Genomic DNA, 13,391 nt, shown 5'->3' on the forward strand with positions numbered 1-13,391 from the left:
AGGATTAAAGACTTGAATACTTAGGGAATCAGCAGTGTTCAGTCTGGGGAAAAGCCTTCAGCCATGTTTTCTCCCTTTGCTTAAGCTGCGGATAAAAAGAAGAATCCTGAAACCTAAGTGTATTTTCATTCCATTACGAGGGGAAGGAGACGACTGTTTTACATAAAACTGAACGTGGCCGAGTCATCCCCCCCCCAAAAAATGTACTAGTTCTTGAAAGTTGCTGGTTTTAAGGTATACTTCCATATGGTCAAGTTCACTGTGTGTGTGGTTTTTTTTTTAATCCTTTGCCAGATAGAACCTTCTGGAATGGAAGATGGAAGACAGAGGATCTCGGGTTGCTGACTATTTTGTGGTGGCGGGATTAACTGATATTTCCAAACCACTTGAGGAGGAAATCCATTTCAACGATGCTTGCCATAAGCTTGCAAAGCCCAAAGAACCCATCACAGACGTGGCGGTGATAATTAAATCTCTTGGGGAAGAGATCCCTCCCGGATACAAATGCATCGATGTCACTCCGTCAGGACTGTCTGCTGATCTCAACAATGGCAGCCTCATGGGGCCCCAAATATATATGTGCTACAGGAGAGGAAGGGATAAGCCCCCACTTACGGATCTGGGGTAAGTTAGTTTTACTTTCCTAGTTTATTGTTCTGGGGAAGCCTGGCAGGAATTGGGAAGCATTTAATATGGCAGAAAGCATCCGTAGGGAATGAAATTGAAGGAGTTTTGAATAGGCTGTGCAAAGAATTTAAAATAAGCCATTCATAATGTATGTCAGGTGAATGGAACACCCGCCTTCCGAGCTTTAAAGCAGCTGCATCCTTCAGGAGGATAAATTTGGCCATGTTGAGGGCTTTCCCGCATTTGGCTGTGCATCCAAAACTCACTTCTACTGAGATCACTATTGAAATGAAGCATCCAGAGAAAGCCGTTGAAACTCTGGGCCTTTCCACGGAGTCACAGAATCATAGGACAGTGATGGCGAACCTTTTAGAGACCGAGTGCCCAAAAACCGCCCTGCCCCACCCCGCCCCCTGCTCCGCCCTCTGCCCCACCTGCCCACAGGGCCACCCACCGCCTCTACGGCCCACTACAGATCATCCAGGTGGCCCAGCAGCACCATGGTGGCCACGCCCTCCGCCCACACCCCGCAACAGCATCTGCGCACGATGAGGTGCGAGGGTGGAGTCTTGTTCCCGCTGCCTGGCTGCCATGTCCTTGGCTATGCTGCTCCGCACAGGCCGCACCTGGGGGCGACTCTCCTCCAGGGGGGCTGCTTGTGAGAAAGGGACCGCGGGGAGAGGCGGGGCTGGGGCGATGGCGCGCGTGCCCACAGAGAGGGCTCTGAGTGCCACCTCTGGCACGCGTGCCATAGGTTCGCCACCACTGTCATAGGATCTTATACCATCCCAGACGAACAGCTGTGAAAAACCGAAAAACTGACTCAGGATTCGATTGCCATGAAAAAAAGTAAATTCTCTCTGGAGGTTGTTAAGAAAGGAATAAAAAAAATAACACTCTCAATATTAATAATGTCCTAATCAAATTTATAGTAGAGATGATTATTTAGAACATTAGGCATAATTTCAGAGTTGAGTTGGCTCAGCGCTTGCTTTTCATTTGTCTTCTGCCTAGGGTGTTGTACGATGGGAAAGAGAGGTTAAAACAGGGCTGTGAGATCATTCAGACCACCCCATCTGGCCGCCCTGCGAATATCAGTAGCGGTGCCTCGTCCCAGAAAGTTTATCTAACCTATCGAAGAGCTTTGGAGAATATGACCCAGAACACGTTGGCGGTCACCGACATCTGCATCATTATCCCAAGTAAAGGGGAAACCCCACCACACACCTTCTGTAAAGTTGACAAGAATCTGAACAATAGTATGGTAAGATGATCTCTGGATTTCGAGTTATTCTTCCTCGGTGGATTGATAATACTTAAGGTATCTTCGAGACCGCCTCCTGCCGCAGATTTCCTCCCACCGACCTGTACGCTCTCACAGAGTGGGTCTCCTCGGGGTGCCGTCGGCCAGACAGTGCCGGCTGGCGGCCACCAGGGGGAGGGCCTTCTCTGTGGGAGCCCCCACCCTCTGGAACGAACTACCCCCAGAGATCCGGGTGATCCCTGATCTCCCTTCCTTCCGCCGCGCCCTCAAGACGTGGTTGTTCCAGCTTGCGGGACTGGCCTGAGGGATTTTAAAGGGGTTTTATCTATTTTTAAATTTGACGAGTTAAACATTTCTTTTTAATCAAATTTTAATTAGGTGTATAATGTGTGTGTTTTTTATCTGATTGTTAGCCGCCCTGAGTCCGTAAGGAGAAGGGCGGGATATAAATGTAATTAATAAATAATAAGGTAGCAGAGATGAGGGTCTATTAATTCATCTTAATACTCTGAATTATTATAGGGTTTCTGGCTAGTTGTGGCTAGGTTTTGCCATGCTGCTCTTGATGAGTGAGCAACTCACGTTCTACTCTTGTTGACTTGCTTGTGTTATAATGTTGTCTGTTCTTAGCAATTCTTGAATGCCACAAAACAGTGTTTCTCAACCTGGGCAAGTTTAAGAGGCGTGGACTTCAATTCCCAGAATTCCCCAGACAGCCATGCTGGCTAGGAAATTCTGGGAGTTGAAGTCCACCCCTCTTCAGATTGGCATGGTTGAGAAACATTGACATATCCTGCTGTATCACTGGGAATTCGCACTGATTTCTCCCCGTTTGCATTTAGTATCTGATACCGATTTATTATCTGAGATTTTTCATGAAATATTGCCCTTATGGCTAATATTTCAAGTGCAAATATTATTTTTTTAAATGAGTGTTCAGCAATTACTAGCTTCAATGTGACTGAAGGTTTTCATCATCTTCTTTGTATTAACTATTAATGATTCACATAACAGTTCTGAAATTATGTGCTGGTTTAAAGGCATGAATTAAACTATACTATTTTCTGATATTCTGAGTGGTAGAAAATCAAAATATCCTGTTTAAACAGTCAGTTGAATCAAAAGCACATAGGACTTCTTCACATGTAAAAAAAAATGGTAGCTAACAGTTTATTTTTGAAAATAAACATTTTCTTATCTCCCTGTCCTTTAAGGCTGCTTCTAAATGATAAAATGTGGTTTAGGCCATTTCTTAGAAAAAAAGCACAGAGAAAATGTACATTTTATCATGCACATAATACATGAAAACATGTCTTTTACATCCCAAACATCTGTGTCCAAATTGCTTTTGTTGGCAGCCCTTTCTCTTTACTTCTGGTCTGCTCTGGAATTTAGATGTGTGGCAATGTTTAATGGGATATGGTAAATGTTTTGTTTGCCCAGACATGTTGCTAGCAGCAGAAACAAATTAGTACTACATAGAAATCACAAAATTGTATGCCATTTTTGCTGAAAAGGAGTCCTAGAGTGAGTAATTGCAAGTTAAGAGAACTAAGTATTGTTCCAAAAGGTTTAAATCAGTATGAATCCAATAAAAAGAAAAAAGGTTGCCATCTCTTACCAATATGAAAAAATAAAGTTTTTCATATGATCTTTGAGCACTTCCATTAGTAATTAGAGAAGTTGGTTTAAAGAAGCAGCATTTTATTGAACACAGCTGGTGTTATCAGATTGGTTTAAGTCTTTATGATATGACATTTGGTTTCAACATTGCCTAGAAGGCTAACTTGCTCATTCCAATGTTATGTTTCCACAGTGGGGCTTAGCAGCCTACTTGTGTTACAAGAAATCTGTAGCAAAAACCAACACCATATCATACAAAGCAGGTAAGCCATCCTAAACTCATTTCAAAAAACATTTGCGGTCTGGGAATACACGTTATGGGTTTATGGATTACATGTAGTAAAAAACACGTGAGCAGAAATTTCATTTTTATGTTTAGAATGTAGAACGTAGAATTACAGTTGGACGGGATCTTGGAGGTCTTCTAGTCCAACCCTTTGCTCAAGCAGAAGGCCGTATATATTTCAGACAAACGACTGTTCTATCTCATCTTGAAAACTTCCAGTAATGGAGCACTGACAATTGTTCCTCAATTGTTCATCATATGATTTAGCCTCCAGATCCCTTATTATTTTTGTTGCTCTTCCTTGCAGTCTTTCTAGGGTCTCAGCATCTTTTTTTTTTATTGTGGTGACCAGAAGTGTATGGAGTATTTCAACTGTCACCTTACTAGTTTATGTTTAGGTTTAGGCAGCCCCTAAGAGCTACTCTTCCCCCAGCATATGTACAAGGGAATTCTGGTAATGATATTTCAGTGTCAAGTGTTTTCATATCTGTTCTTGAGTTTAAAAAGTAAAGAAAAGAAAACTTAATTGGGAAACTCTGGAGGCATACAAATACAAACAACCAAGCACAGAAATAGGCCTATTTTTTTTCCTACAGAACCTGCCTGGACAAGTCTGTTGAAATACTTCAGAGATTTAAGTGTAGTATGTAATCCACAGAGCAAAATGTCAAACTGAATTTTCTGACTGTGCTCCTGAGCTAGTAGAGTTGAACTCACTGGAAAAATTAGCAGCATCGTAAAAGTAGCCGTGCTATTTTATACAACCAGTATTTAAAATTGCTACCTGAACTTCGGACATAGAATTTGTCAATTCTCTTCTCAAAATATTTTGGATAGCAAAATAATGCAACTGGAGCTGCTCTGAGCACTACAAAGGGAAAATCATGATTTACATGACACAGCTATATTACACATATTCGGAGATAGGGCAGCATCCAAAATTCCATTGATTGCATTTTCCACGGATTTTATTTAATTGCTATTTGGATTTATTCCATTGATATCCCCCCATTCGGTTCAGTCAATTATTTGAGGCAGTCAGCTGCAATAAAAAGTAAGCAAAAATATATTTTAAAAGATACATTTAAAAAAAAAGAATAGCATTGAGAAAGATATAGAAGATAGAATGATAGGGTTGGAAGGGAACTTGGTCATGCGAGGTCTAATCTTAATCTAATCCATGGAACTTGTCAGTTTTTAAGTCTTGTGGTCTTCAAGTCTTCAAGCTATGTTGGCTGAGGAATTCTGGGAGTTGAAGTCCACAAGTCTAAAAGTTGGTAAGTTTGGAGACCTGGCATAATTTTATGCCAGATCTAATCTTCTAATGGGAAGTTTTCTGGGGAGAGTCTTCCGTAGAAGTAAAGCCAGGAAAAGGCTTTGAATGTGCTTGTCTTGCAGATCTGAATGTCCAGACAGATTCAGAAAGATTCCCTCAGATGGACTGGTTATAAATCATTTTTTTTCAGTGCCATTGTAACTTTGAACAGTCACTAAATGAAAAGTCGTAAGTCGAAGACTACTTGTAGTTTCTATCTTTTTGTATCACTGAGGGGGCTCTTTGTCAGACTATTTTAATAGCATTTTTTCTCTTTTATTTTGACTTTCTAGTAATCTGATAGTTGCATAAGCCACAGTCTTACAGCTGGGTGGCCCTGTTTGGTTGCCAAATAGATACGCATTTTACCACCCACATTTGTTATTAAGAGAATAATGATAGCAGTGTAAAAAGATAATGCTAGTCAAAACAATAGAGATTAAGTCGCAGCCATGAAATGAATACGCAGACATCCAAATATAAATCTCTTAAATGACTAAACCTGAATCAAATTCAACAACATCTTGAATAAAAACAAATTATTTTACACTCCTTTTCTCTTTGGATATATTACTAACAACTAAAGAAGTTACTCCTACATTTATTAATCAATTCATCAGTGAATAACCCAAATAAATGAATCTTATTTTATATCTGTTTGGTTCCAAAAGGGAAATTGGGCTCAATTAATATAACATAAGTGAGGATTTAAAAGCCTGCAGGAAACTTTGCACAGTTCTAGAATAAATGATTCAAAGATCAGCCTCTAAAGAGCTATATGTACATGACATGTGCCATGGTCACAGTTGTGATGTCCACAATAATTTTAAAAATGTTATTCCTTTTTTTTAAAGAGTTGGTGGTTTTTTAAAAACCACTTTTGAGTGCCATGAATGTAAGCCAAACAAATTCCGAAACAAAAGGAATAAATAAATCAGAGGACCTCAAAGGGGTGGAAGAAACTCAGCTTGCCAGAAGGCTAGTATTTGTCTTGACAGGTAAAAAAAAAACATTTAGGAGTCCTAGATAATTACACTGAACATAAGCCAGCAGTATGATGCAGACACCAACAAAACTCATGCAGTCTTAGGCTGCTTGACATAATGTCCAGTTAATGAGAAAGAACCATGAAGCATTAACCCCAGTTCATGAGAAATTATAGTTCCAATTGGATGATAGCAATAGCACTTAAACTTATATACCGCTCTATAATGCTTTGGCTTGCAGTGTCAGCATCTTGCTCCCCCCAAAATCTGGGTCCTCATTTTACCGAGCTCAGAAGGATGGAAGGCTGAGTCAACCTTGAGCCGGTCAGGATCAAACTCCTGGCAGTGGGCAGAGTCAGCCTGCAATTCTGCAGTCTAGTCACCGCGCTACCGTGGCTCATGATGCTCTGATTCTGGTCTTAACCTCTAGAAGACCATCTAGAAACCGGAATGCAGCCAGTCAGAAAAATGAGTGTTTGAAACCAACACGAAGACTAGGAAACAGATTTGAATGTATTACAATCCGGATCGGGAAAGCCAAAGGGGAGACATTATAGCTGTCTTCATCCATGTGAAGTGATGACATGCAGAAGCTGGAGCAGATTCATTTACCGCTTATTCTGAGGACAGGATGAGACGTAGTGGATAGCAGTGGCATTATTAACCCTAATAAACCAAACTCCCAGTTACAGCTTAGGAGGCGCATCGTCTTTGCTCAGATATTTAAGACTGGAGCAGAATGCCTGAGGACCCCCCCTTCAACACAGGAAGTGTTGAGACAAATGCAAGAGTGTCATTTGCCAAGGATGCTGTAATTGCATCCTGCATCAGTGAATCAGGTGGCATGCATATTTGTGTAATAAGGTAAATACGGCACATTTTGTTTTGCACGCTGAGTTCAGCCAAAGATCTGTTCTGGCGCTGAAGATGACATAATTTAAAAGACTGCCTTGAGAACTATGAACACAGATAATCCTCTGCTTACAACAGTTCATTTAGTGACTGTTCAAAGTTACAATGGCACTGAAAAAAAAGTGACTTATGACCATTTTTCACACTTACGACCATTGCAGCGTCCCTGCGGTCACATGATGAAAACTCGAATGCTTGGCAACTGGTTCATATTTATGAGGGTCGCAGTATCCTAGGGTCAAGTGAACAGCTTTTGTGACCTGACAAAGTCAACGGGGAAGCCAGATTCAACTAGCAAAACGCACTTAACAAATGTCTCACTTAACAACATAAATTTTGGACTCAGTTGTGGTCGTAAGTTGAGGACTATTTGTAGTGAATAAACAAGCAATGGGAAATTGAGCCATATTGAACTCTGAATTTTCCTCATTTGCTCTAGTTGAAGATGTTTCCAAACGTCTCCACGGTGTTCGATTTAAAATATTTTAAACACAAATGAATATTTCTGTCACGGTAATTTTGAGTTAGGTTACCTGTTGGATTTGAGCTTACTTGTTCAGGCTTTCACGAATTTCATTGTCATAGTGGTTTTATTTATGTTCAGAAGAAGCCGGGTTAAACTATAGCTAGTATGGAACAGGGAAGGTGTTGTTTTGGGGCTGGTTCGCACATAGGAAGCTTGGTTAATTTTAAGGTTGCTGTACTAATTAATCCTGCCACCTGATTTTGCACAAAAACACACTGAAACACAAAGCAACAAACTGCCTGAGATTGCGCAACAATAAACTCATCCACCGAAGACAGAATCAGTGTTAAAAGTAATCAAATTCAGCTAAAGAAGAGTCAGTTGGATTGAGATGGGCAGCTTTAGAAAATGAATAAACAAAAGAAAAGAAATGGGAGGCAAATTCAGGCAAATGTTCAAATTGGCCTCTGATTTATTCATTGGGGCTTAATTTTGAATCAGAATGAATTCAAACTATTCCTATTTTCTACAGAGAAGTAGAAGGCGCGTGATAGCTCACAAGGTTAGAACGCTGGGCTGACGATCATCCACCACGTTTGAGACCAGTTCTGTGGGATGGGGTGAGCTCCCGTTGCACGCTCCCGTTCCCGCTGACCCAGCAGTTCAAAAGCGGGCAACTGCAAATACCACTTCGGTGGGCAACTTCGCAGGGACGTGAAAGGAGCCCCCAACTGGGCATCTCCTAGGCAACGGTTGATGTCACTGACAGGTCCTTTCACCACGGAAGCACTTTGATGCTTCTGACACGGAAGTATGAGTACAGAGAAGTAGAGAAATTGAAAACAGTTTATTTCTGTGTGCATCCTAGTTCATATATATTTTAGTTTTTTCTTATGTACATAATCTTTGAGTGACAGAGAACATTGCTTCCTCCAGGTCTCATATGCAGATATCCAGAGAAAGACTACGATTCGTTTCCTCTACCAGAGTCGGTCCCTCTCTTTTGCTTGCCAATGGGGGCAACCATTGAATGCTGGCCTTCCAATAGCAAATATCCCCTCCCAGTATTTTCTACGTTTGTGCTCACTGGAGCCTCAGCTGAAAAGGTACGACCAATTTGTCCTCAACTGTCATTTTGGTGTCTGTGAAGATTCTCAATCATCCAGGTCACGGTAGTCCCAAAGATGCTTTTCAAAGAGGCAACTGGACTTTCTTGTTTTTCTTTGAAGACGTTTCGCTTCTCATCCAAGAAGCTTCTTAAGTTCTGACTTGCCACTTGCATTCTTTTAGAGAGTAGTTGAAGCCACTTGGAGGTTTGTCTGTGTCTCCAGGATCCCCTGATTTATTGAGAAGTCGGAGCTGTGCTTTTTGCAGGATGTTTTCTGCCTGGTGATTCTTCCCTGTTGAAGACAGACTCTGTGTTGTCTGCATCTCGAACTGAAGCCAAGTGGTTCCTGCAGTCTGCAGTTTTTCTGGAAATCTGTTTTGGTGTTTGTTCTTTTGCTTTTTCTGAGTTTGGTCAGTTAGCAAGCTGGCCAAACAGCTGGAAGGCTCAAAGCTTTTTCTAAAGCAGAGGTTCCCAACCTGGGGGTGCGAGATGATATTCCAGGGGGTGCAAAAACTTGGATTTAGAAGTTTCAAAATTATAGTGTATATAGGCATAATTTTTTGCAAGGGGTGCGAGAATATATCAGAAGCGTTCTAGGGGTGCGGGGTATAGAAAAGGTTGGGGACCGCTGTTCTAAAGTGACAATTTGTTCACTGTTGCCTTCGTTATGCAGCCATTCATTCTTTTTTCCCCCCCTGTCTCTTTGCCGCATTCAGCGCATCTGTCCAGCCATCTATTTTCTCTTTCTCTCATACAAACACAGGTAGTCCGCTAAACCGTTTGTTTAGTGACCGTTTGAAGTTACAACGGCACTGAAAAAAGTGACTTAATGACCATTTTTCACACTTAACAAAAGTTGCAGCATTCCCATGGTGACATGATTCAGACTCTTGGTAACTGGCTCACCTTTACGACGGTCGCAGTGTCCCGAGATCATGTGATCCCCTTTTGCAACCTTCTGACTAGCAAAATCAAGAAGGAAGCCAGATTCACTTATCTGTGTTATTATGTTTACAACTGCAGCAATTCATGTAACAACTGTGGTCCTAAAAGAAAAGGTCCTAAAATGGGGCAAAACTCACTTAACTGTCTTGCTTAAGAACAGAAATTTTGAGCTCGAGGAACTACTTGTATACAGAAACATCCCTACGCATTTTGAATTTGTCAATTTGTTTCAGAATCCTTGTTGTCAAAACAATTTGCTTCTTCAGTTTGGGTACCAGAGGATTGTTCTCTGCTCTCCGTTTGAGCAGGGGCAATTTTACAAAATGTAGAATGAAATGTGATTATAGTATTTTGCTGATAGAATTGCTTTTTTTCCTAGAAACGAGGAGGTCCTATTTTCTCTCCTTCCCTCCCCCCAAAATTTCTTCCAGGTTAATTTTTGATGGAAGGGCACTGGATTCTATCTAAAGTCCTGGATAATGGAAGAAGGGAAAGTCCTCCTATCAGTGACTCATTGGGATCCAAATTTAGCGCACTATTGCTCTTTGAGAAGTGATGCATTAGCCTGCTACTATATATAAAGCTAGCACTTTAATCGAGTACTTATTTTTCCAGGTTCCTAAAAGTATATTTGCAATGTTTACACCAGATGTGCATTACATTTCAGCATTGCCTATGGCAGAAATATTTGATGCTGTAGAGCTGAAGAACTCACTTGTGGTTGCAGGAGGCCCATGTCACTTAAATTAAATGTACTCTCACTTACAGGTCTATGGTGCTGCTATTCAGTTCTATGAAACGTACTCTGAAGAAAATCTGACCGAAAAACAGAAATCTCAGCTGGGATTCATGGCCCCACCCAGCTCCAAAACGGTTCAAACTAACAAGTGCATCTGCCTTCTGTCCCACTGGCCGTTCTTCGATGCCTTCAAGAAATTTCTCACTTTTCTTTACCGCTATTCAATATCTGGTCCCCACGTCCTTCCTATTGAGAAGTAAGTTGGAGGGGTAGGTTGTGCTCCACGCACCCTTAACTATCATTGTAGTTAGCTCTGCATGCAACTGAGATCTACTAAAGTAGCCAGAGTCCAGCTTTCTGTCTGAATCTGAGGCCTAAATAAATCTTTGCTCAGTTTCAAATGGGTTTAGGATGCCCCTGCACCCCTTTGTAAAGCAATAAACCAAGAATCTGAAGAATACTCTCTTATGAATATGATCTCGTAAAAGTCTAGCATGCATTCTATAAACATATGCTGATTTGTTTATTTTTCTTAATACAAAGTGATTATTCCCTCCTTAGGCATATTTCCCATTTTATGCACAAGGTTCCTTTTCCGTCTCCACAAAGACCAAGGATTTTAGTTCAGGTAAGTGTAAATTTATTCCATTCTGTTCATATGTTCATATGAGTAGGTTCCACTAACAAATAAAAGACATTGTAAAAATGTTATAGACTTGGAACTGCCAATTTGCTACTCGATGCTGGAAGCCATCAAGAAATTTGTGTAAGTCAGACTTTTTATGTTACAATGTTTGTCACATTATCTACTTTTTAAATATATCTAGGCCTGGGAGCAGTTGATAAATGAAAACAATTGGTCTTTTCTAAATGTTATCATTATAAAACAAAGCTAGAGTATCAGATACTAATTTTAAAAAAAATCCCATTTCCTAGAAATTTGGCTTGTTGAATCTGTCCATTGATAAATATCTCTGGATCACCTTTTGAAAAACAAGCCCCAGACACATTTGATATAGAATTCAATTTTATTTTCAGACTTTCTTGGGCCCTACCCAAAAATACATACTTTTTTTTGCTATTTTAAATCATTTCACAATCCAATCTGATTGGTGGAGTTTTCCCCTTCATTAGATTTATGAAAATCAACTCAGTATTCTTAACGTTTAAAAGCTCCAATGCATGTGATGTGGGAGATGAATTACAAAAAAGATATTTGGCAGTTTTTAAAATATTCAGCTTGCATCTTTTTCTGGGCACTTTCTTGGATTTTTTTTGGGAAAGGACATCTGTAATAAATTATTTAACCAGTTTGATAGAATGTGCAAGCAAATAGAACAGTGCTTGAAGCTGCTTGAGATTCTGGAATCAAACCATAATATCTATTTCACATGAATATATCTTTACACTTTTTTTAACATTAGAGTTCTGCATATTTAACCATCATGTTTTTCAAGCCACAGCAGTGGTATTAATTCTGTGACAGGCAATATGTTTTCTATACAAACAAATTGCTTTATATTTAAATCTTCGGGTAAATATAAAAACCATGCTTTTATTGTTTTATAGCTATCACCCCATGATAATCTGATTCTTAGTCAGCCCATATCATCACCTCTACCGCTGAGGCAAGTAAACTATGTGTGTGTGTGTATATATATTTGTGTGCTGTTATGTAAGGGATGAGCAAACCAACTTAGAAATTAGTGAAGAAGACAACAATAAAAATATATAACTATATCAAGAAAGAAGGATTAGATTCCTCTCTAATTCTTAAAGGTTGCGATGAGGAAAACAAGACAGAAAAAAGTTCTCTATAAAATCATCCATTTTAAAGCAGGACTTTTATACTACAGTTTCCTTTCAGTTGTACCTAGATTTCTCTTGCTTTTTTTAAAATAAATGTTATGAAAACAGTATCCAGTTTGTGGTTTTTCTTTAGGTGAGCAGGTCAAGCACACTAAAAATGGGAATGGTGACTTTCCAGTCAAGCTGAAAGTCAGTCAAAGCTACATCAAAACTTGTTCTTGGTTTGTGAATCCTAATTTATTGAATGCAGCAAAGAACGAAACTAGGTTCAGAGAGTGTGGCAAGGGTTCCATGTCTGGTTTGTTTGATCTCTAATGACTTGTTTGTAGTGAATTAAGTCCATTTCTGGCTGTACTGTGTGCACATGTTAATTACAAACTTCACTCTACAACTTTATTTAAAAGTTAATGGAGCGCCAAATGGAAAACTGCTTTTTAATCTATTCTGTGCTGTGTAATTTTAGTGTTACTCAGATTAGTAATTGAATACTCTTATGCTGAGTCATTCGCTGCTGGGCTAACATTGGGAAGAAACGTACTTCAGTTCGTGGCAGAAAGATGCCATTTGTAGTATTTATTCCTATTCCTTTTTCTTTGATTACTAGCGGAGGGAAGTTTTCTGCTCTTCTGCAGAATCTGGGACCTGAGAATGCTGTAAATCTCCTGGTTTTTGCAGTGACGGAACATAAAATCCTCATCCACTCCTTACGCCCTTCGGTCCTCACCAGCGTAACCGAAGCTCTGGTCTCTGTAAGTCATGAGAATTTCTCAAACACATATTTTACAATTAAGATAAAAGAAAAAAACACACACACATGCACACCCCCCAACCAACTGATCGTAAAATATTTTTCAAAAGCTCAGGGTCCTAAAAATAATTCTTACAATTTATTACAGATAGTCCTCTACTTGCAACAATCATAAACAACGTGTTGTCTGGGTCCATTGGTAATTCAGTGGTATATATTAACTTTCTCAGTCTAGTTCCAATACTACACCATCTAGTGCTTCCTTGGTCCTCTCTTCTTCTGGTGATAAGCATTTTTCCACACTGGGCAAAAACAATTCTTGTTACTGTTAATACATATACAATTAAATATAGACATCTTCACATTTTTCTGGCTCAGGAATTCTGGGAGTTGAAGTCCACAAGTCATAAAAGAGCCAAGGTTGCCTACCCCTGGACTAGACCTCCAGGGTTCCTTCTGACTCTTTGTCATTTTGATGTTCTGACTCTGATGTTCTGATGGGCCTTTGCTCCCTTTTCTAGGATCCATATCTGTTTGCAACATTTTGGAGCTTGTGGCTTTTA

At 40.0% G+C, this 13,391-nt stretch overlaps 1 protein-coding gene across 1 annotated transcript in view; it reads left to right on the plus strand.

Moving 5' to 3' along the window:
- The first annotated feature begins 316 nt into the window (after positions 1 to 316).
- Positions 317 to 13,391, plus strand: part of DENND4A (DENN domain containing 4A) — a 35,214-nt gene continuing 22,139 nt past the window's right edge. Inside the window, exons 1-8 of the mRNA XM_029284778.1 lie at positions 317 to 624; positions 1,642 to 1,891; positions 3,708 to 3,777; positions 8,416 to 8,585; positions 10,301 to 10,527; positions 10,833 to 10,899; positions 11,841 to 11,899; positions 12,685 to 12,829. Of these exons, the coding sequence (XP_029140611.1) occupies positions 317 to 624; positions 1,642 to 1,891; positions 3,708 to 3,777; positions 8,416 to 8,585; positions 10,301 to 10,527; positions 10,833 to 10,899; positions 11,841 to 11,899; positions 12,685 to 12,829 (1,296 nt within the window). The remainder of the gene's footprint in view (positions 625 to 1,641; positions 1,892 to 3,707; positions 3,778 to 8,415; positions 8,586 to 10,300; positions 10,528 to 10,832; positions 10,900 to 11,840; positions 11,900 to 12,684; positions 12,830 to 13,391) is intronic.

This window comes from Protobothrops mucrosquamatus, unplaced genomic scaffold (assembly GCF_001527695.2).
Source record: "Protobothrops mucrosquamatus isolate PMUCROS unplaced genomic scaffold, P.Mucros_1.0 scaffold932, whole genome shotgun sequence".
NCBI classification, from domain to species: Eukaryota; Metazoa; Chordata; class Lepidosauria; order Squamata; family Viperidae; genus Protobothrops; species Protobothrops mucrosquamatus.